The sequence below is a fragment of the Scardinius erythrophthalmus genome, assembly GCF_964197995.2.
Source record: "Scardinius erythrophthalmus genome assembly, chromosome: 8".
Lineage (NCBI taxonomy): Eukaryota > Metazoa > Chordata > Actinopteri > Cypriniformes > Leuciscidae > Scardinius > Scardinius erythrophthalmus.
The window spans coordinates 13969153-13993547 of NC_138228.1; the positions used below are offsets into that span (position 1 = coordinate 13969153).

The window sequence follows — 24395 nt, forward strand, 5'->3', positions numbered from 1 at the left end:
ATGTGCACATATTTATTTGGTGAGTAGCCGTGTAATAACTGGGATAATGTACGGTCATTACAGCTGCAAAAAAATATTTACAGACCATCTTTAGAATTTTGTGTCTGAACTTCAGTTTAAAAGTAATTAGCTGGTGTATTGGATTTACTTATTGTAGAGTTACCGAAAATTCTCATGAGCATTGTAATGTTTGAAGCTGATGACGGAACAAATGTCAGCAGATTGGATAGATTTTAAAACGAGCGGGTCATTCATAAAGCCGTAAGATCTTACCTTCATGGTGTGGAAATATAAACCGGAAGACAGAACACAAGAGCGCAGTGCTGAAAAGGGGCGGGGCTACATAAGGTCTATATTTCAATAACAAATATCGTACTGTACATTATATCCCTTAAGGCCAATTCCCACTGAACCGGCGAACAATGGCAACTGACACTTCAGATCAGTGTTTCCCCTGTCGGCAGCCTTTTCCAATGGTCGGCGCTTGTTTTCACAGATTGAACGTTCAAGTTTGTCAGGTTGTGGAATGTCTGAGAAGTGGCATACTGTAATCTGGTCAGGTGATTGTCCGTGTTGGTCGGTGTCAGTCAGTGCAGTGTGAATTGACTTTTACATATCCAACCAAATGATAAAACTTCCTCTACCAATACCCATATTAAAAACAAGAAAGAAACCAAATAAATAACAAGTCTTGTTATTTAAATTTTTAAGACAATAAGGATGAGTTTAATACAGCTACAAATGAAATGTTACAAACCGATAGGTAGTAGATTAACAGTTTCACATTTATCACACACACACACACACAAAACAATCCTTCTTGCAGTTTTTATGCCCACAATTTAAAGAGTCAAACGTTTCAGTCAAGCATCTTCTCATTTACAGATGAGTATTGCTCAAATTCACTTTTTGATTTATTCCAGTGTGACATTAAAAGTGAGATGGCTGCAACTTCCTGTCTTTGCAGCCTGTTTAGGGAACCAGTAGTAAGAGAGCAGCAGAATGGAGAAGAAGAGACCCTTAAGAACATTAGAACCAGGCCGGGAGGGAACTAGACTTCTTGTTTTCCTCATGAGTAGAACTTGCTGTTGTTTATTTTTTGCTGTTGTTTATTTATCCTGTATGGACAAAGACAGACAGATATGAATATCCTCTTTAAATTCACTCACGCATTCACTCTGTGATGTGTCTTTAAATTCACTCACGCAATTTTGCGCACTCACTTTTTTTCCGAGTAAGTGAACTCCTGAGAGAAGTCCTCACGGCGATTAGGAGTCGCGGCGCGCTGCAGGTTGGAGTGAGTGTCATAGAGGCAGAACTCATTGCTCAACTCCGCCTGCTTCTTTTGCAACTGTTTTGAGGAGGAGTAGAGTTCTTCCTGTGCTTTCTGAAGAAACAAGTCAGACAGGGGATTTCCATTAAACTAACAGAGTATTCTCATTAAAGCAAAATTAGATATTCTATAATTGTGACCCTGGACCACAAAACCAGTCACAAGTAGCATGGGAATATTTGTGGCTAACTGCTAAAAATACATTGTATGGGTCAAAATTATCGATTTTTCTTTTATGCCAAAAATCATCAGGATATTAAGTAAAGATCATGTTCCATGAAGATATTTAGTAAGTTTCCTACCGTAAATATATAAAAGAAATATTTTTGTGAGTGAATGCAGCAAAATCACGAACATAAATGGACAACTTTAAAGGCGATTATTTTGCACCCTCAGATTCCAGATTTTCAAATAGTTGTATCTCGGCCAAATATTGTCCTATCTTAACAGACCATACATGTATAAATCTCAATTTCAAAAAAATTACCCATGTGACTGGTTTTGTGGTCCATGGTCACAGTTATATCATCAACAAAAGTACCTAATTCTTATGTAAAAATTTAGCTGTGTCTTACCTCCACCAGCTGAATATCAACATACACCAATAGAGTTGCCAGCTCCAGGTTTTCACTAAATCCATTCTTTAAAGGGACTGATCTGTACCCTGTGAAAGCATCGAGCTCAGTTTTTGTACTCAAACTTAAATCTGCATTCACTTGTTTCATAAAAAAAAAAAACTAATTTGGCAATGTTGTTGACAGACTTACCTGAGCGAACACCTTTCACAGGGAACGTAGCCTGGGCCAGGAAATTGGGGTCAGAGAACATGTCCTCCTCAAAGACCACAAAACGTAGAAAAGTGAGGTCTGGGTCATACACGTTGAAAGTAAATGCCTCTGAAGGCTGAAAGTTCGGCCCGAGCCATACAGGGTTCAGTCCATTGTCATCTGTGGACATATTTAACTTTTTAAAATCTCTATAGATAAAACAAATACTTCTGGTGCACTCTATTACAAGGCAGTCCACAAATAATGATAACACATAATAATAATGTATTTCTATAATAATTTTTATAAAAAAAATAAACACACACACACACACACATACACATACATATATATATATGAAGAGTTCAGATGCAAAAGCCATCTGAAATTTTCTTCTAGAATGATCATTTTTATCAAGCTCGTATATTTAAGTCCAATAATTTCACTTAAATGGCAATGCAAATTACGTATTAATTGTCATTTAAGTGAAATTACTAAACTTAAATATACAAGCTTTATAAAAATGATCATTCTAGAAGAAAATTTCAGATGGCACTTAGAGGCTTTTGCATCTGAACTCATATATATATATATATATATATATACACACACACACAAAGCTTAGTTAGCAGTTTAGCACGTAGATTCTAGTTAGAAAATCTATAAGAATAAGTATGAAAATGATAAAAAAAACTATTCACATATTTAAAACAAAAACTAATATAAGCGACAAAAACACAACAAAATTACTAAAACTTTAAATCTAAAATGCAAATGTAAAACAATTCAAAGTATCTCAGTGATATTAAAACAAGACTGCTTCTTACGGCAAACGGTAGTCTTGACTTTGTTGTCTTCTGTTTGGCCACACAGTTCAATCTCCACAAAGGGACTGGCAATGCTTCGCCCTGGTTTGGGAAGATGTCGTGCTCCTATCACCTGAGCGTCAAAAAAACAAAAACAAGAATCTTTTCCAATTCTTTTATTAAAATGAAACCGTTCTTGTTCAGTTCTCCGACTCGGACTAAATTAATTTGATTCTGTTTGAATGAAGATCATGTCTTACCCTAATGGTGATAGTAGATCTGACATTCTTCTTCTCCTGATGAGGGTCATAGGAGTCTCTGCGCATCATCTCAGGTTGCAGCACATATCCCGTGCCTCCATTCAGACTGAAGAGAGCGCTGTTCAGCTGCATGTACTTATCTGAGGAGAGTTTTATATACTGAATATATGCTATGCTCTTTTTTTTTTATGACTAAAAAAAAGTTGTATTGTTCTTGTGCTTACACTCAGTTTGAGCCCATGTCTTTACATTAAGGTTTATACAGCATGTTTAACATGAACTAACAATGAACAAAATGACTACAGCATTTATTAATCTTATTTGTTAACATTTGTAAACTAACATGAACAATGAACGATTTGATTTTTACTAGCATTAACAAAGATGAATTGCTCATTGTTAGTTCATGTTAACTAATGTTAACAAATGAGACCTTATTGTGAAGTGTTACCAAATAATTGTTTAACCTTCGCACTATTCACATTATTTTGCATGTTCCCTGCTTCCGTCTAATACTCTACCCATTTATGCAAACATTTATTTAAACTTTAACTAGAATTTCAATAAAACCTTTCATTGTGTAATTTCCTGTCTTCCTTGTTTACTCTTTTGCTCAAGAGGTCAAGGGTTGGTTGATTTGTGTGTTGTAGTTTTCTTGCCCCTGCTGGTAGATGCATGGCATAACTACACCATTATGCTGGCAAAAAGCATTGACAAACTAATACATTTAGTGTGATAGGCTCAAACAGTTCTTAATGCCCATGGGCAAAAATGGCCGGTCACAGGTCATACGTTAGCAGACATGATCAACTTCACACTTCATCTTACCAGCAGTCTGAAAGTTGAGTGCCACCATGTGACAGCCGCACATCCACAGAGGATACGGATCATAGTTGGAGGAATCCACCCTCTGGCCCTTAGGGTAGATGCGGCTCAGCGACTTGCGGTTATACAACATAAATTGAGTCGACTTGTTTCTGGAAGGAACCTTATTTTCTACGAAGGAGCGAACCTCTTTGTAGGTATAATTATCTGAAAGGGAAAAGTGATCGCATTGTTAATGCACAGTTAATATACGTTTGGGGTCGGTAATTTTTTTTTATGTTTTTTAAAAGAAGTCTGTTACGCTCACCAAAGCTGCATTTGTCTAATTAGTAAAACAGTAATATTAGTTTAAAATAACTGTTGTCTATTTTAATATATTTTAAGATGTAATATATTCCTGTGACGGCAAAGACACTTACTCCAGTCTTCAGTGTCACATGATCCTTCAGAAATCATTCTAATATGCTGATTTGGTGCTCAAGAAATATTTCTCATTATTATCAATGTTAAAAACAGTTGTGCGGCTTAATATTTTTGTGGAAACAGTGAAACATTTTTTCAGGATTTTTCTGATGGATAGAAAGCTAAAAAACAGCATTTATTTGAAATAAACTTTTCTAACATAATAAATGTCTTCACTGCCACTTTTGATTAATTTAATGAATACTTGCTGAATAAAAGTTAATTTCATTAAAACAAAATACTGACCCCAAACATTTAAATGGTAGTGCATATGTATTCATATTTGTGTAAATATGTATAAATGCATATTTATATAATTAGCTGTACCAAAGCGGTCCTTGTCTTTACTGCGAGGCTGGCAGTAAACAACCAGTTCAGACATCTCGCTGGCCACCTCTTCTTTGCTCTCGACCTCCCTCTGTTTTATTTTCTGCAATGGGAAAGTATTGTAAACATTCATAAACCCTAGCCCAACATTATACTTTAAATACTTGACTAGATACTTAGAATACTTTAGATTAAATGTTCTCACTAGGGCTACACCTAGCATTTAAACACCCCCTAAATCTGTCTGGCTTCAAACAAACAATCCTATATTTATAGAATGAGTGACTCAAAACCTTGTGACAGCTTCCCCGTGTGACAACTAGCCCCGGTTTGCCCTATTTAGGACACGTCTTAAGATTCAAACAAGAGTGTGTGAGTCTAAGCGAGTGAGACAGACCTCAAACTCTCGGTTTTCTTCTCTCTGTGTGATGTCCCAGGCCACCTGATACCACTCGTACAGCTCCTCAGTGGTCTCGGTGGCCAAATCAAACGGCATCATGTTCTCTTTATTTTCCTTATCCTGCAACGTCACCACCACAGGTTTGCCATGCTTGGCTGAGCGAACTGGAAATGAAGAAATGAGTGCAAAATAAGTCTGAGCATAACAAAGCCACATGCTGTACAGGTGTTAAATGGCCCTGAAGATGAATCATCTTACCAACAGTACACTTTGAGATGTCTACTACCCCTTTACATAAGTCACCTAATGGATTTTCTTCTTCAGGCTGAAAGAGAACATCTAATGTTGATGTTCAGAGTATTGGATGTAGATGCTCTCTATGTAAGTAAGCAAATAAGCATGCAAAATACTATACTAACTAGCACCAAAGGACATATCTGTTAGTTAAATATCCACATTTTTAATATGCTTTACCTGGTAATTGGCATCAGATGAATTGGCCACTTCTTCTACATAATTTGAAGGGAAATAGTGCTGCAGTTTCCCACCATAGTCTCCTTTCCACCTGTAAGCATCATCAGATAAACGGGGAAATTAAATGTTGGTGAACTTCTCAATATGTAAGCAATTTAAATCACAAGAGAGTGATATGATCATCTTTTTTCTGGCACAAAAAGGCAATAATGCATCTATGTGCCACAAAGCTACACTAAAATAAAAGTACCATGGGTTTTTGGACAATTTACTATGGTAATACCAGCTATGTTTTATGGACATGAGCCATGGTAAAATATTAGTATTCTTTGATGTACACCTCAATTCAAAAGTTTGGGGTCGGTAAGATTTTTTAAAATTTCATTCAGCAAAGATGCATTAAATACAGTAGACGAAAAGTGACAGTAAAGACATTTATAATGTTAAAAAAAATACTGTTCTTTTGAACTTGATATTAATAAATTATATTCACAAGAATCCTGAAAAAAGGTATCATAGTTTACCAAAAAGTATTAAGCAGCACAACTGTTTTCAACATTTATCAGCATATTAGAATGATTTCTGAAGGATCATGTGACACTGAAGACTAAAGTAATGATGCTGAAAATTCAGCTTTGCCATCACAGGAATAAATGACATTTTAACATGTCAAAATAGAAAACAATATTACTGTTTCTACCATGCTTTTGATCAATAGATGCAGTCTTGGATTGAGCATTAGAGACGTCTTCTTAAAATCTTAAAGGGGGGGTACAATGGTGTTTCATGTATTTAGAGTTGTTTACAGTGTTAAAGAGATGGATTCTCATGCTAAACATGGGCAAAGTTAAAAAAATATATTTTGGACGAATAACGGAGAATTTCTGTGCCGAAAATCTTACTTCCGGGTTGGTACAAGTTTTGGCTGTTTTTTTTTCGATCGTGGATCTAATGACGTAGATGAGAGTGGAACTCCTTATATGAGCATTTCTCCCGGAAAAGCGCGCCCGCGCACACGTCGACCAGAGGAGAGCAAGACCGCGTACATCAACGCGCTTCAACAGGAAATCATCGGCAGCCAGCGCTGCATAGGATTTGTTCAAGAATGTCTCCAAAAAAGTGTGTTTTTAGATGTGAGGGAAAGCTTACCGTGTTCAGCTTTCCAAAGAACCCAGTGTTACAGGAACAGTGGATGCAGTTTGTTTTTCCGGGGCAGCAACGGAGTGTACCAAGTGCGGTTGTGTGTTCTGGTCATTTCAGTGACGAATGTTTTATTAACAAGGCCCAGGTCGACGCTGGATTTGCAAATCGTTTGCTATTAAAACGTGGAGCGGTCCCAGTGATAAAAGACCCCATTCATGTAAGTACAATTGGATCAGATTTCTGTATTTTGCTGGAAATCAAGCACTACCGCTTGACTCTATAGCTCCGCCTCCAGGACCTCGGCTTTTTCCGGAGAGAATCGGAAAGCTGTATTTTTCTTTAATAAATATAATAAAACTAAACACTTTTTGGAGATATTAAAGATGCACTACTACTCTATAGGTACTCAAGATTAACATGAGATTAGGTGAAACTGTGCATGTTATGTACCCTTTAAAAACACATCTTACCGACCCCAAGCTTTTGAACGTACCTTGGAGTTTTGTGTAAATGCTGTGGTACATGTATGTGGTAATCATTTAGTACCATGGTATTTATCAAATTTTTATGGTTTTTATTATTTGATACCTTCACTGCATCATGGCACTGCCACAGCTTTTTTGCAATGCTAAATAGAGCATTTATTGCTTTTATCGACATAATATACAAATAATCTCACCATCCATTTGCCTCCTTAGTCACATTATGGATCAAACAGCCCTTGTAAAAGGAGAGTTCATCCGGCCGCATGGCCCTGTAGTCATAGAGGGCCTTCACTGTGCTCTGGGGCTGCAACGCAACAAAATAAAGTTCAATCTTGCTATACGAATCTGCAAATGCACTGAGGTAACCCACACAACACCACAGTGGTTCAAAGAGTGTGAAGGCTAAAATAAATTCTCTTTAAAGGGAATGTGAGAATTACATTGAACTAGAAACATGAAGCATTTATGGCTAAACATGACATCGCTGTTTTAGCCAAGCTGCATTTCCTCTTTCGAGACGATCAGTTTCCTATGTGAGAGAAAGAGATAGCCAGCACCACCACTTCCTCCCCAGCCCACAGGAGATGACCTCTTGTGCATACTAACATGCAGGAGCTGTGTTCGCTCTTCAAAGTGCTTACCAGAGATGGCTCTATCTCGTTGGCCTCCACATACTGTTTAGAATCATAAAGTGAAGCAGTTTTGGTTATCTGAAAAGAAAGACAAAGCATTTCTTAGACATTTTTCCCTGCACATTAGACTTAAGCCAAGCAAAATCTATAATCTACACATTTTATATGTCTGATTAGTCTGTGTTCTAGATCAGTTGTTCGCAAATGATTTTGCTTCAGCACCCGTATTGGAAAGCAAGTGGTGACTCAAAAGTGTATTGAAACATTTTTATTTTAAAAAAGAATTATGTGTTAAGTACATTTCATGTAAATAAATATTGGTTTTAATGTTGTAATTTTTTGTAATTAATGTATTTAAAAATAAATATGTTTTTTAACTAAACTGAATATTTAAGTAAATGATTGAAATCTATTAATTGGTATATATATATATATACATATACATACACACACACAGCCATATATAAATAATGGAAGCTTGTTTCTGCAATGGAATAAAAAATAAAAAAATTATCTCACAATTCGTACTTTTTTCTCAGAATTGTGCGATATAAAGTCGCAATTGCGAGTTATAAAGTCAGAATTCGATGATATAAAGTTGCAATTCTTACAGAAATGAAAAAAGTCATAACAGTTGATATCTCGCAATTCTGACAATATAACACGCAATTGCGAGTTTATATCACGCAACTTTATAACTCGACTTTATAGCATGCGTTCTTATCCTGAGAAAAAAAAGTTTTTTTTATTCCATGGTGGAAACAAGCTTCCATATTATATTATATTAATAATGAACATGATTGTGATTGATCGCAGAAAACCATTCGGCAAGGTCGCATTAAATTGATCAAAAGTAACAGTAAAGATATTTATAATGTTAAAAAAAATCTATTTCAAATCCTGAAAAACAATTATCACTTTAATAAACGTTTTCAATAATTAGAAATTTTAACTTGTGAAAAATATTTCGCTATATAAGAGGTCATTGTTCAGGTTTGGTTGCTCTTTCAAATTGTGACATCAGAAATGTGCTTTGCGATGTATGTGTATGTGTGTGTGGGGGGGAAACATTAGCATATCCTAAAAGAAGTGAAAAAAGAGACATGTTTTAGTTTATATGTCTCCTTGAACACATTTACACAAAACAATGACACCTTAGTGCATATTATACTTGTTCAACTAAATCAGAACTTTTGGTCTGAACTTTGATTGGAAAAAGGAGAAGAGACCGAAAGAACTACTACAGATGAAAGGATGCAAGCGTGACATGCAAACTGTGGCCGTAGCAGAGGAAGAGGTGCACATGCCCTTGTTCACTTTGAAGAGTGTGTGCAGACAATGCACTCAAAGAAAAACTGTTGTACAATCACTGCACAGTGTTCAGTACAGTCCGCAGTATGTGGCTGTATAAAAAGTGGTTAACACTTTATTTTACAGTGTCCTCGTTACACGTTACATGCAGTTACTATAGTAATAACTATAAATTCTGCATAATTACATGCAACTAATCCTAAACCAAACCCTAATCCTTACCCAATAGTAAGTACATATAGTTAAATATTATATTTACACTGTAACAGTCACCTTAAAATAAAGTAACCAAAAATTATTTTCTATTCCAAAAGAAACAATATTTTTTTCTTACCGAACTGAAGCGATCAACTAGTTCTGGTGTGACTGGGTAGCGGAGTTTGATCTTCCGATATAACGGTTTCTTTCGGAAATAGTCCACCAATTCCACCAGGCTCTCAAACTCACTAGAGGTGCCCAGCACGTACATAGATCCCTCTTTGTGTATCCGGCAGTGCTTCACCATCCCTTCACCTCTGTTTCAGCAAATAAAACCCACAATGAATTACAATAATTCTTAACTAAATAATATAAACACCAACAACATGCTACTGTGGGTCTTTTGCCCCAGTTTTGAGGCTATGAATTGTATGAATTGAGCTTCAGGGATGTCTTGATTTTTTTTTAAACAATTACAGTTAATTTAGAAAAGAATATTTATGTACAAATCTAAATGAATTACTGTATCCACAAATCTCCCATTAAAATCACACATAAGAACATTTAATATCCAACATAAATTCACAGGTCATTATTATGCAGTGACAAAAAAAAAAGTTTTTATTCAACCTCAAAACTGTTGAAATAAATCTCACAAATTTTCAGCACATAAAACACAAAAAGACTGTAAGAGTGGGCGATATGAACAAATTCTTACATCACGATGAGTAATTTTATTTCAAGATAACGATTTATATCACGATAGTTATTTTTGCTTTTGATACTTTTAAAGTATGAAAAAGTGAGCCAGCTCTCAGATTTCATCAAAATTATCTTAAAGGGTTAGTTCACCCAAAAATGAAAATAATGTCATTAATGACTCACCCTCATGTCGTTCCAAGCCCGTAAGACCTCCGTTCATCCTCGGAACACAGTTTAAGATATTTTAGATTTAGTCCGAGAGCTTTCTGTTCCTCCATTGAAAGTCCATGGACGGCATACTGTCCATGTCCAGAAAGGCAATACAGACATCATCAAAGTAGTCCATGTGACATCAGTGGCTCAATCTTAAGTTTATCAAGCGACAAGAATACTTTTTGTGCGCAAAAAGTAAACAAAAATAACGACTTTATTCCACTATTCATTTCCTTCTCTCTGGGCCTCTAGTGAGTTCACGTAGTGTTTTTTCGTAGCGCGTCTGTGTTGTACGTCACACACATCACACAAAAGTATTCTTGTCGCTTGATAAACTTAAGATTGAGCCACTGATGTCACATGGACTACTTTGATGATGTCTGTATTGACTTTCTGGACATGGACAGTATGCCGTCCATTGACTTTCAATGGAGGAACAGAAAGCTCTCGGACTAAATCTAAAATATCTTAAACTGTGTTCCGAAGATGAACGGAGGTCTTACGGGCTTGGAACGACATGAGGGTGAGTCATTAATGACATAATTTTCATTTTTGGGTGAACTAACCCTTTAATTTGTGTTCCGAAGATGAACGAAAGTCTTACGGGGGTTGGAACAACAAGAGGGTGAGTAATTACTGACATAATTTTCATTTTTGGGTGATATAACCCTTTAATAATGACAGCAGGTAAATTTGGATGCTGTCACTTTAAGACAAAAATCACTACGTTTACTTGCAAAGACATGGTCAAGTCTTTGACACATAAGCATGTGTATTTAACTGTTCAAGCTCATTTAGTTGGCAAAAAGCACTCAGTTCAGTTCTCGCACTTTATGAACAGCAGCTTTATATATGCGCGTCTCAGACAGCGATGAGAAACAGTCTCTCTGACAGCATGCGCATATAGCAAAATGAGCTGTCTTTCACTGCTTACTGCACTTCAACGGTTTAAAATACTTGTTTTTAAATAATAAATGATAAATAATTTAAATAATAAATGGTTCATGAAGCATGATCCACACTAAACCAAGTCTATGGGATTTTTTGTTTTTGTCTGTTTGAAAACCACTTAGAAAAGTAACAGCACATTTTGGGTCACAAGTGGTGACCCAATAAAGTATCAAAAAAAATATTTTTTAAACATTTTTTTTATTTATTTTTATTTTTTTATTAAATGATTAGTTGTTTTTAAATAATGTATTTAAATCAATAACTGTTAATTGGTTTAGTAAAATGACATGAATTTATATACAGTACATATACATTCAGCATATATAAATACAAATCTCTCCACATGATGGGATGTGAATGGATGGACAACTTGAGTGTAATACTAGGGGTTAAAAAGCAATGCTAACGAAGAGATGGAAAACAGAGCAGCACCTGAAGGTGATGGCGTAAGATTCTGAATCTTCTCTCTGTCTTATGAGGAAGGCTCCATCTCGAGGGATCCTCATGAGATAGTCCTCCGCCTCACCTCGACTCAAGTTACTGTAAAACCACCTGAAGACAAAAAAAACCCACAGCTTCACATTTACGATGTGCCTGCATTTTGTAGTGAGCGTTAGGAGAGGCTGCAAGCCTGACCACGTGGTCTTCTACAGCCCTGCTGGCCGGGATGTGGTAAACAGCATGAAGTTGTTTGTGCACATCAAGTATAGTCTAAGGGTTAGACTAACCCTTCACGCAGGTGCTGGTCTGGTCGAGGCACAAGTTCGGTGAGGCGCAGGTAGAAATCTTGACAGCGGAGCAGGTTTTCCCTGTAATACTGGATGAGCGCATACACACTGGGGAAATGCAGGTTTTCTGTGAGGAAATAGACAGTGTGACCTCCTTCTATGCAGGAACGGATTCGACAATGCTGAACTCGTCCGCTGCGCCTGCAAAGACCACACAGTGAATTTATGTAGCAAAATGTGCATTTCTGTATAATTGTGACCAAAGGAAAAAAGTAATTAATATGAATAATATGGGTCATTCTTGTTATGCAGCACCATATGAATGCATTGTAATGGAAGTATTTCTATAAAAGTGTATTTCTTTCAGAAATATACTTTGGTCAACATCAGGCACATAAATGTATTAATTATTAGGGATGAGCAAGTACAGCATTATCTGTATCTGTATCTGTTAACCATATCAATTATCTGTATCTGTACTCGGACTGGGCGGGGCCTAACCCGGAAGTGGATGGGATTTAACACGGAAGTGGGTCGGGTTGTCTTGAAATGGGTGGGGCTTTAACCGGTATGTTATTTTAAGCATGCAATTGATATGGGTTGATCAGAAATTGTTATATTTATAGATACAGATTTATATTTTTACAGATACAGATAATGCTGTACTCGCTCATCCCTAACAACTACCTTTATTTTTTTTATAAAATACAGCAAGAAAGTGTCAGACACTCAGTGCGTGAAGTCAAAAAAACTGGTTAGAGCCAGCAGACGGTTTAAAAAAAAAAAAAAAAAACTCTGATGACCGGCAGAGAGAGAGAGAGAGAGAGAGAGAGAGAGTGTGTGTGTGTGTGTGTAGCTAATTAATTTGTAATATAGTTTTATACCACTACTTCCTTTATTTATTTTTATGAATTACAGCAAGAAAGTGTCAGACACTCAGTGCGTGAAGTAAAAAAAACTGGTTAGAGCCAGCTGACGGTTTAAAAAAGAAAAAAAAATCTCAGACAGGCAGAGAGGCAACGCGAGTCGCATTCTACCAAGCACCACGTCTGAACAAACCCCACGTTTACCAGAACTCTGCTGGTTAATAAGTAAGTACTACAAACCGAAGTAAAAAACAAACCTGAAGCTGAAGAAACCCTAAACGTTAACGGAAAAGACCCGAAAAGATTTTTATTCAATCCGAGCACAGATATTGACTCGTATTAGGCTACTTGTATAATACTCGTACTCGGCAAAAGGGCTTTATCCGTACCGGATACTCGTTTTAGCCGAATATCCGGCTCAACTCTATTAATTATGAATCATTTACACAATGTAAACGAAAATTAAACTAACTTTAGTGCTAAAGTTAGTCACTGGTCAGTGAGACATTGAGAGTAACTTCCTGGAGGATGATGTCATTATGACATGCTCAAACTGTTTGATTGTATTTGTTTTGTACTGATTACAATTGATACTGTATTTGTATTGTGTTGATTTTAGTACAGTAATTTGAGTACAATATCAATACAAATATAAATGACTTTTTGCGAACTAGCTAACAAGAAGGTGTCAACTTGAAGTTAAAAGGATAGTTCACCCAAAACTGTAAATTCTGTCATACAGTAATTTACTCACCCACCCTCAAGTTGTTGCAAACCTGTATGAATTTCTTTCTTCTGCTGAACACAAAAGAAGATATTTTGAAGAATGTTGGAAACTAAACAGATGATTGGCCCCACTGACTTCCATAGTATGTAGGGGAAAAAAAGTCAGTGGGGTCCATCAACTGTCTGGTTATAGACATTCTTCAAAATATCTTCTTTTGTGTTCACTGTTCAGCAGAAGAAAGAAATTCATAAAGGTTTGGAATAACTTGAGAGCGAGTAAATTATGACAGAATTTTTGGACGAACTAACTAAAATGATTTAACCCCACGTTCACTTAATTGTGAAACTGTGCTAAAATAAATGTTATATAATGTTATAAATAATATGATTCTGATTTCAGTCTTAAACAACTGCCAGATTAATATTTTATCTAGTATTTTATCTAACATTATGATGGGACATGAAAATGTACTGCATAGTAGGAATGACCCATATCAACTGCATATGCTGCATTTTCCCTATATCTTTCATTTGTAAAGACAATAAAAAAGAGAAAATAGGGAATAAAAAAAACAATCTTTCCTCCCTCTTTGAAGAGAATGAGAACAGGCCTACATTACCAGAATGAGAGGGTGCAATCATTGACGAAGGTGTCGCTCTCCCGCACCAAAAACGTTCCGTCAACTCCACCCGAATCTGCACAATATTCTTGCAGCAGTCTCTCGGCAGTCTGTCTGCCCTCTGACATGCGCCCGTGAAACCAGGGCTCTGACTGATGAAGCTCTGTACCTCCCTGGGACGACTGAGGAGAGGTTTTACATTTGAATTACACAGTTTATTTCCTTAATTTGGGGCATTTTAAAGTGAATCTCATTCTGTGATTGAGTCTCAGTGATTTACCTTTCCAACATCGTCCTCTAGATCATTCTCCTCAGCATAATACAATGTCTTGTTCTCGATCACACAGTAGTGCTTGTACCATCTCTGCACACGGACACAGTCACACAGAAATTACACTCATAATCAATTAAGGCAACTGAAATAAAATGAAACAACCACACAAGCCCATGATGATGTTAACTGGATTTTGGCACCTCATCTATTGGATCCCAGATGAAGAGCTCTCCCTGCTTATCTCCTTTTCGTATATCCTTTTTGCCAAAAGTCCCATCAAGATTCAGTTTCTTGTGCTGTATGAAAAAGTTAGTAGCAAAACATTGATTCGTGTGGCTTGGTATTGCATTGTAACCTGAAAGGATGCAGGATTATCCAGTGAAGCTTTTCTACCTTGAGGATGATCTTGCCCTTCAGTTGGGTTGGTGATGGCAGTTGTTCTGCTTCTGGTTCCAGTGGCTCCATCAGAAGCTTGTCCTGGAAAACATCTTTGAACACCTGAGCCATCATTTTCTGTTGCTTGATGTCACAGTGTTCTTCTATGGAGAGCACCACAGGATACCTGCAAACAGTATGCATTGTGTCACAGTGTGCATTTCCAAAAAAACAAAAACTGTATGTAATAATTTTATAATTATATTTGGCATGGAGACAATGAAAATTATTAAAATGTCTGTGCATTGTGAAAGTATTCTGAAGCCCGTCGCTCGCATCGGCCTGGGAAAGTTGAAGCACCAGGGGTGGAATCGCAGCACTTATCTGTGCAATTGTGAGGCTAAAACTGCTTTTCTCCAATGGAAGAATGTCTCCTCTCTAGAGAAGAGGAATGGCAGAGCGAGTTAAGGCAACCACTCGGCTCCAAAGCAAAAAGCTAAATGAGTGAGTTATAAGCCAGCTTATATACCCGTATGTACAGGGGAGTGCCTCGGCATGCAAATCTCACTCGCCAATCTTTATTGGCCCGTTTTCTTACTATCCGAATGTGATTGGGCTCCCAAGTGAGATCCCAATGTCAGTATCGACGTAATGTCAAACGTGACTGACTAAAAGGCAACAAATTCTACCCATGCTTTATAACACTTCACATTTAAAATGCACATTTTAATGATTTCTTTTTTTCATGTAGCAGTAATGGAAATTTAGGGGGAAAGTTTGTTTTATTGTCATAAAAATAATGTCACAATGCAAATAATCTATAAAAATAGGCTTAATTGTCTTTATGCAAAATATAACTGCTTATTTCTTTTAAATATGGGACACATTATGACCCGGGCATGTTCTTTAAAGGTTTTGTTAAATTCGCCCATTTCCCAAGAATGTCACCAAATAAATGTGTGAATGTGTGTGTTGCTGATGACTAACTCAGATGTTGCAAAAGCGTGATCATTGATGGCCTTAACCACATCCTTAAACTTTATCTTGGAGGTTCTGGTCCAGCCATGGTATATAATAGGTTCATCTGGACCATTCCAGCAGTCCACTGAATAAAAAAGAAAAAAAAAGAAAACAGTCATCATACTGACTCCCACTGATTTCAGATTTCGATGTATTATTCTCATCAATGCATACTCTAATAATGAAGCAGAAAGGGACCTGCATTAGTTTAGCAGAGAATTCAAAAGTATTTATGTAGAAATGAGGGTATGGTTCACTGACACTCAACACAGCGGCAGCCGAGCCTCAGGCAGCGCACATAAGCTTCTGTTGAGGACTCACTGCGCAGTTGATCTCCAGTCAAATATCTGTGAAAAAAGCAAAACACATGAAGTAACACAGGAAGTTCATCATGATGAGGAGGAGCTGCATGTGTGTCATGAGCATGAAGAACAGCAGCACTGACGTGTTGTGAGAAGAGTTGATCCAGTAGTGAGACAGAGGATTGTTCATGTCCAGTGGGCTAATCTCTGAGAACTTCTCATCCCAAATTGAGTTTTCTTTGGAGAAGAGAAAACTGAGGAACTAGAAAGATATAGAGAAAAGCTCTATAAACACATAACCTGCTAATATAAATGATCATAGAGTAAACAGATCTCTATAAGATGTACCTCTTCAACAGTAAAGGCTGGATCATTAGTCTTCCTCATGGTGTCATCAATAAATATAGTCATCAGCTCTCTGACTAGATTCAGGTTGTTGGCCCATGTATCCTACAAAATAAATTCACAGAATGTTCTTAACAAAACAAATAGAATTTAAATGAAATATATATACTGTAGATGACAGGTATATACAATATATAAATACAGCTAGATTGACTGTGTGATAATGTCAGTATAATGCCACATAGACAAACTAAAGTAGCGAGATTAAAATGATTTAAAATTCACCCCATGTTCACTTAATTGTGAAACTGTGCTAAAATAAATGTTATATAATGTTATAAATAGTATGATTCTGATTTCAGTTTTAAACAACTGAATGCATGGATGGATGAGCAGGAAGTATACAAATTCATTTATCAATCTTACTCTTTGCTGATATAAAAGGAATCGTTGAAAATCTGAGAGTTGAATAGGCAGATCGTTGATACTGAAGAGAAAAAAATACAAAATAATAAGAATGAGAACATTGGCATGACCACATGATGCACATTTAAAGAACTGATTCAACCAAAATAATGGACAGTTTCTTACCCCATGATGAAAGCACACGACTCCTTTTTAAACTCCTCTAGAATCTAACAAAATGACAAACAACATTCAACATAAGTATGTAACATATATATATATATATATATAAGTTAAGGGTCCAAAAGTTCTTCCCCAAAGAAGTTAATACTTTTATTCAGTTAAGTCATGACAGTTAAGTCTTTTATAATGTTACAAAAGATTTCCATTTCAAATAAATGAAAATATATGTTTTACGGTTATAATGCCATCTGCCAATCACAAAAATATCATGCAGCACAACTGTTTTCAACATTGATAATAATTGTTTCCTGAGCACTAAATCAGCATAGAATTTCTGAAGGATCATGTAATTCTGATGACTGGAGTAATGATGCTGAAAATTCAGCTTTGCCATCATGGGAATAAATTACATTTTAAAATATATTAAAACATAAAACAGTTATTTCAAATTGTAATAACATTTCACAATATTGCAGTTTTTAGTGTATTTTGATCAAATAAATGCAGCCTTTTTGAGTATAAGAGTTTTTTTTATATAGTCTTACCGACCCCAAACTTTTGAACAGTAGTGTATGCTTATATAAGCATATACAGTGCTATGCATAAGTTTAGACACCCATGCTAAAGTTGACTAAAAAGAGGAGTAAAAAATCATCTTTTGGAAATTGAACTTAATGCCTTAATTAAAAAAAAATGAGGAAAAATCCAACCTTTAAGGACACCAATTCTCTTTGTGAATGAATAATGTATCGTAAATAAATAAATGTTCTTCCTTAAAATACATGGTGCATAAGTCTGGACACCCCTATGTTAAATTCCCATAGAGGCAGGCAGATTTTTATTTTTAAAGGCCAGTTACTTCATGGATCCAAGAATCCAGGATACTATGCATCCTGATAAAGTTCCCTTGGCCTTTGGAATTAAAATAGCCCCACATCATCACATAGCCTTCACCATACCTAGAGATTGGCATGGTTTTATTTCAGTTAGCCTAAAAGCTAGTTTGATTTGCATTGAGAGATGATCTTATGGAAAATACTCCATGCCAAACTCTAGGTATGGTGAAGGCTATGTGATGATGTGGGGCTATTTTAATTCCAAAGGCCAAGGGAACTTTATCAGGATGCATAGTATCCTGGATCCATGAAGTAACTGGCCTTTAAAAATAAAAATCTGCCTGTCTCTATGGGAATTTAACATAGGGGTGTCCAAACTTATGCACCATGTATTTTAAGGAAGAACAATTATTTATTTACAATACATTATTCATTCACAAAGAAAATTGGTGTCCTTAAAGGTTGGATTTTTCCTCATTTTTTAAATTAAGGCATTAAGTTCAATTTCCAAAAGATAATGTTTTATTCCTCTTTTTAGTCAACTTTAGCATGAGTGTCTAAACTTATGCATATCACTGTATATACACTTATATACAGTATATATAAATTACACCCAAAGCATATTTTATTCAGCAAAACTAAACTGCACTCTTACCATCTTTTGATTTTCAAATATCAAAAGATTGTAGAATTTGTGAAATTGCTCAAAATCCAGGACATCTTTCTTTGCTCCCACCGCCTGAAAATATAAAGTTTATACTTTTAGTGCAAAGCCATTAACTAAACATGTCTTTGAAAAAAAAAATGTATATATATTTACTGTAGTATATGTATACTGTATATTAAAACTTGTGGATAAACACAGATCATCATTTGCAAAACATCAGGAGAGGAAATGTTCCAATTCAGTTGCCATAAAGTTTTCCATATGATGCAAAGCATTCACTTCCGTCAAGATGATGTGTATACAATGAATCATTCATACCGAAATTCTGTCCTTCAAAAAACGTCCACCTGGTACTTTGAAGTTCATTTGTGGCAAAAGAGATTTGAGCTCTTTCAAGGTAATGCTGTGAGAGACATGAAAAAGCATTAAAGAGGGGTAAAGAGGTGAGACAAAAACTGCAATGAAACTGGATGAAGCAGGTGAAAGAGAAAGAGGAGAACCTATTTTTCTTTGTCTGATCAACCGAGTACATCTGCTTCCTCAGCCAACTACAGTAAGAGAGAAAACAGAGAATGAAACAAACATAATGATTTGGCTTATGGTTCATAGATACACAAGGTACACTCTCTGTAAATGTGTGTGTGTGTGTGTGTGTGTGTGTGTGTGTGTGTGTGTGTGTGTGTGTGTGTGTGTGTGTGTGTGTGTGTGTGTGTGTGTGTGTACCTCTCTATAATCTCTGGTGTGTGAGCCACCAGTGTCTCCTGTCTGAGTAACTCCAGTCCTGTCAGCCATTTTTCTGCATCGTCCACTGAATCAGCTGTGGAACAGCAAACACTATCAGCGCTAAAAACAATGCAATCTTTTCCACAGTCATTTCAATAGTCATTTCTAAACCAGCTAAATAATGGAATGTCCGTTAACTCAGGTAAGCAAAATGTGTTTTAAAGCAGTCTATACATATCAAAATATCAAATAAATCTAAAATGTATATTGAAAGAAAGGAAGTGGCTCCCTCAGGAGTCTCAGGCTAGGCTAGGTGGTACAACTAGAGCTCTGTAAGCTGTTTATGTTCATTATTATTGTAATGTTATGTGCTTTGAGACATGAGGTAATTTAACATCTCTCATCTCGTGACTTTTTGCAGATGCTGCTGTGTGCGTTCATGTGTTTTGAGGAGGCGTGGCTTTGGAGAGCACTGTGAGGTTAGCTATTGCTAGCATGTTCAAAATTGCCTACCCTATCTTTATATGGTTTTAGAACTTAGAATATGTAATGTATAAAAAGCACACATACCCCCCAGACTGAGAGTGTTGAGAACAAACTGAGAGCCATAGAATATGGTAAAGCACGTGTTGGGGTCTGTGTTTTTATCCTTGGTGTCCTTGAATCGATCAAATTCTTTGGAGTTTTTTCCTGGTCGTACTTCCCGGATCTCAAAAAGGTCCACTGCAAAAATGAGATTGCAACATAAACATAATCTATATACTGACAGTATTCAGATCAACAGACAGCAATCATAGTGTTGTTATTGTTAACTAAAAGTAAAACTATTAAAAACCGTTTTCGTTTCTTGAAAAAAAAAAGTTATATATATATATATATATATATATATATATATATATATATATATATATATATATATATATATAAAATATAAGATGAAAAACTTGATAAAAATTGTTAAAAATAAAATTTAAAAAAATGTAAAAACATATACAAATAAATGCTCATTCAAAATATATAAAAATACTATAATAGTATATAACAAAATACTAAAACAACACTGGACCAGATCTGATTAAAAGAAAGAGATAATTCCTGTGGGTAAGAGTTTTGAATTAAATATAAATGTATGTTTTTTATATTTATAAATATATGAACATATGTAAATATCAGAAGCACCATGACAAGGCACAAGACATGTTACGTCATAACCAAAAATAAGAGTATGAACAGTATAAAATGCACAAGGAGTCATGTACAAAAGAAACAAAAAGAAAGAGTTGAAACTGGAAGTGGCACTTCATTGAGTGAGACGGGTGTGATGGCACTAAAAGCAACCATAATTACTGGCAACAGACAGTCAGTTCACTGGCCACACCCCCAAAAGTGTCCTCCTACAAGATCATGGTGCCATATGAGTTTAGATTGTTGCTGCCCATGGAGACAGCGAAGTAGCTCACTTAGAGACAGCCTATGATTACTGTCTGAAATCACCTCTCTATTATTTAACAGATCAACCTGGAATGTTGAAGTTGATGGTCAGTTCATCTCACTATTAAATTTATCCGTGGGATTTTTATATAAAACCATTCAAGAGTTTTTTTATGTTTAATGTGATATTTTATTCAGCAAGGACAATAAAGACTTTTACATTGTGACAAAAGATTTCTATTTTAAATAAATACTGGTCTTTTGAACTTTCTATTTATCATGTATCATGGTTTTCCACAAAAATTTAGTGTTTTCTAAATTGATAATAATAAGAAATAGCTCTTGAGCACCAAATCTACATATTAGAATGCTGGAGTAATGATGATGCTGAAATTTTAGCTTCACAGAATTTTTATATATATATTATATGTAAAAAAATTGTAATAAAATTTCACAATATTACGGTTTAACTGTATTGTCATCAAATAAATGCAGCCTTGATGAGCGTACAATATTTTTTTTTACAAAAAATATTACAAAATCTAACCGAAAGCAAACCTCTGAATAGTAGTAATTCATTCATGAATTTCTGTAAAACAATAACTTAAACCCAAATTTAAAAAGAACACATTAACATGCTTTTAACTTTAAAATAAATATTCCTTTAAAATATAAATGCATTCCTTGAATATGTGTACTGCAAAAATTGTTGATAAATTGCTTGTGAAGATCATCATTTATACAGTATGTTGCTTTGGATAAAATTGTCTGCTAAATGAAAAAAAAACCTAATTTTTTTTTATATAATTTAAAGCCACTTTAAATGTAACATCCAAAGACACACAATAACGTATTAAGTATTAATCGTCTAATAAATAGTACTTTCAAATCGATTAATTAAAATTAATCGCATCTAACATAAAAAAAGTTTGTATGTATATATATGTGTGTGTGTGTGTGTGTGTCTGTGTATATGTAATTAATTATTTATGTGTGTGAATATATATATATATATATATATATATATATATATATATATATATATATATACAAACTTTTCTGTTGGATGCAATGAATCAATTTTACAAATATTTATCATAAAGTTAAAGTAGCTTAAATGGTAAAACAAACATGGGTTATTTTCTTTACACATACAGAAACAATGTACAGCTTAAATGTAAAGGTAAGTGTAAATGCAAGAAATTAACTTGAGGCAAGGTACTCACACACTCCTTCTGTCTTGTCGGCGGTGCGCGTCCAGGCCACCTGTCGCGTCTCCATGATGACCTGCACGGTAAGCCTCTCCATCCTCTGTCTGTACACGGTCATCACTATCCCCATCTCCAAGTCCCGCTTAATGGTACTCTTCCTGTACTCGGTCAGGTCTCCCTGCTGAGTACGGCCTGCCATCTCTGCCTTTGGTCACACACTGGCAAAAACAAACGGCCACAGGTGGTTACTTATTGCAATCTGCGTGGCAGCAGGTACACATGTAGTCTCATGGTGCATATGTAGATACTTGGCAGGTATGCTTTCTGTACATCTGAATTATATGGCTGAAAATGTCTGTACTTTGAATATCAAAACACAACGGAGTATTTGATATTCAAATATTTCAAGATACTGCATGGAACAAATCAAACATTAACTGAAATGAAAATTCAAAAATTCATGTTGTTTCAAAACCTGTATGACTTTCTTCTCTGGAACACAAAAGAAGATATTTTGAAAAATGTCTCAGTGTTTTTATTGCCCATTCAATGGTTTTCAGTGACTTTCATTACATGGACAAAAAAGGTTGAAACATTCTTCAAAATATTGTTTTTGTCTTCTGCGGATGAAAGAAATTCATTCAAGTTTTGAAACAGGTTTGGGACGACAAGAGGATGAGTGATCAGTATCCTGAAATACTTGTATCTGAATTAATCCATCATGTTGTGAAAAGCATGGAAGTTATTGAATGGATTATGCAGCTACTGTTTCATAGACAACAGCAAATACATTCACTGAAGCTTTTTAAGTTGTCAAATGAAACAAGTGCTCATTAAACAGAATTTTCTAGAGCAATTGATTCCTCTTTGCAGTTTTGGGTTTAAAGAAGTACAATTTGTGAGGAAGACAACGTTAATACTGTAATTTCCCAATCATGCATGTCAGCTCTGATAATAGAAATTATCAAAACCTAAGGAGGAATATCACCATCAGTTATCTGTGACTAAACAGTACACCTTTCAGAGACAAGTCAGTTTTCCAAACTGTTGAACCATGGCAAGCAAAATAGATGTTTCATGTCTCGTTCCCCATAGAAGCCAATATTTGCATTGCAAATGAGTAGCTGAGTACTGTGGAAGTGTCCAAAAGCAAGTCCCTCTTTAAAAGTAAATCATTAACCCAGTAAACTCAATGTGGTTTCCATTCAGAAACCTTTGTACATCACCTTCACACCCTCAATTCTTCCATTTTGTGCTTTCTGTGTGAAAGAGAGACCATTCTCTTTGTCTTTCCAAACATTTAAAGACAAGCACCAAGATAAAAGAACCAATTAACAAACCAAAATTGTTTACACAAATGATAACAAGATAAGAATAAGTGAAGATCTGTTGCTCTACAGTATCAGAAAATGTGTATGCTTTGTAAATGTAAATGTTTGTCTTTACTGTAAGTACAATACGTAATTGTTATCATTTACAACAAGAGGCAGAGGAGGCACACCTGCTTTTGCAGAATTAGCTTTTTTATAGACCACAGATATGTATAGAACAATTTTTTGCATTAGGCCTACTTATTGTGCACTTTGTTACAAATATTTGCAGATTTTCAAGTAATAATTTTCCCATTGATGATAAATGGGAAGCTTCAACTCATATTTAGTTTTATAAAACGCCTTAAACTTTATCAGTGTATTTTTCATAAACAAAAATATAGGCCTTTAAATCAAATGTACACAAAAATAAACAGCTACAGTAATACTCCGTAATGTAAACATCCAAACATCCAAATTAAAAAAAATACTTACCCAAGTTTAGTGAAGACAATCAATGACCACTTCGAAAACCGCCTGCTGTAGTCTAACTAATTCTCATTTTAAAAATAAAAAATAGCCTAATGCAGTATTGAAAAAATCTCTATGATCAGTCTAGTCACAATGTGGTCAGTTCCTCTATTCGCTTAACACAAGGAAGTGAAGAGAACATTTTGAGAATAAAAAAAAATCCGGAAGCAAAAATATCTATGCAAAATCCCCAGGGAAGAGATAGCGATGTGTGTACCACGCTGTCAAACTTGTGTCTTTGTGCCTGTGTAAATGTACCAAAAAACGTGAGATCCTGATACTAGAGAAGCGTTTATTTCTGTGTGTATTCAGGTTGTGTTTCAGTCGCTAGTTGTCCGTTGACGTAATCATGACATCACGAAGTTCTTCTAATTTAGTGTTTTATGTTCATAATCATTAACAACCTATTAATGACTCTGTGAAAACTATATGTATGACTCTAAATGCAAACGGAATGCCTTAAAGCAAAGTATAAAAATGGACATACTTTCTAAGTAAACTTTTGAGGAGGTGATATGAAAATGAAAGCACCTGTTGCTCGCAGCTGGGCGCT

General features: G+C 35.5%; 1 protein-coding gene across 2 annotated transcripts; it reads right to left on the minus strand.

Annotated features, from left to right (window-relative positions):
• Positions 1–679: 679 nt before the first annotated feature.
• On the minus strand, positions 680–24199 carry plcg2 (phospholipase C, gamma 2). Of its 2 annotated transcripts, none has more exons than XM_081373016.1 (33): positions 23807–24199; positions 22017–22219; positions 19930–20082; positions 19360–19453; positions 19137–19184; positions 18955–19039; positions 18625–18708; positions 17137–17180; positions 16972–17032; positions 16549–16650; positions 16344–16462; positions 16160–16245; positions 15866–15983; positions 14897–15065; positions 14704–14799; positions 14510–14593; positions 14230–14411; positions 12018–12218; positions 11722–11841; positions 9560–9740; positions 7924–7992; positions 7477–7586; positions 5655–5745; positions 5439–5505; positions 5178–5344; positions 4781–4883; positions 3995–4198; positions 3167–3306; positions 2928–3039; positions 2101–2280; positions 1909–1997; positions 1224–1387; positions 680–1118 (listed from the first exon to the last, which is right to left on the minus strand). In XM_081373016.1, the coding sequence occupies exons 2-33, from the start codon at positions 22198–22200 to the stop codon at positions 1070–1072; spliced, it is 3756 nt and encodes a 1251-aa protein (XP_081229142.1). In that variant the 5' UTR covers positions 22201–22219; positions 23807–24199; the 3' UTR covers positions 680–1069. The 2 variants fall into 2 exon arrangements, with proteins under 2 accessions (XP_081229142.1, XP_081229143.1); XM_081373017.1 differs by having other exon boundaries at positions 700–1118; positions 1206–1387; positions 23807–24191.
• Between the last annotated feature and the right edge of the window lie 196 nt (positions 24200–24395).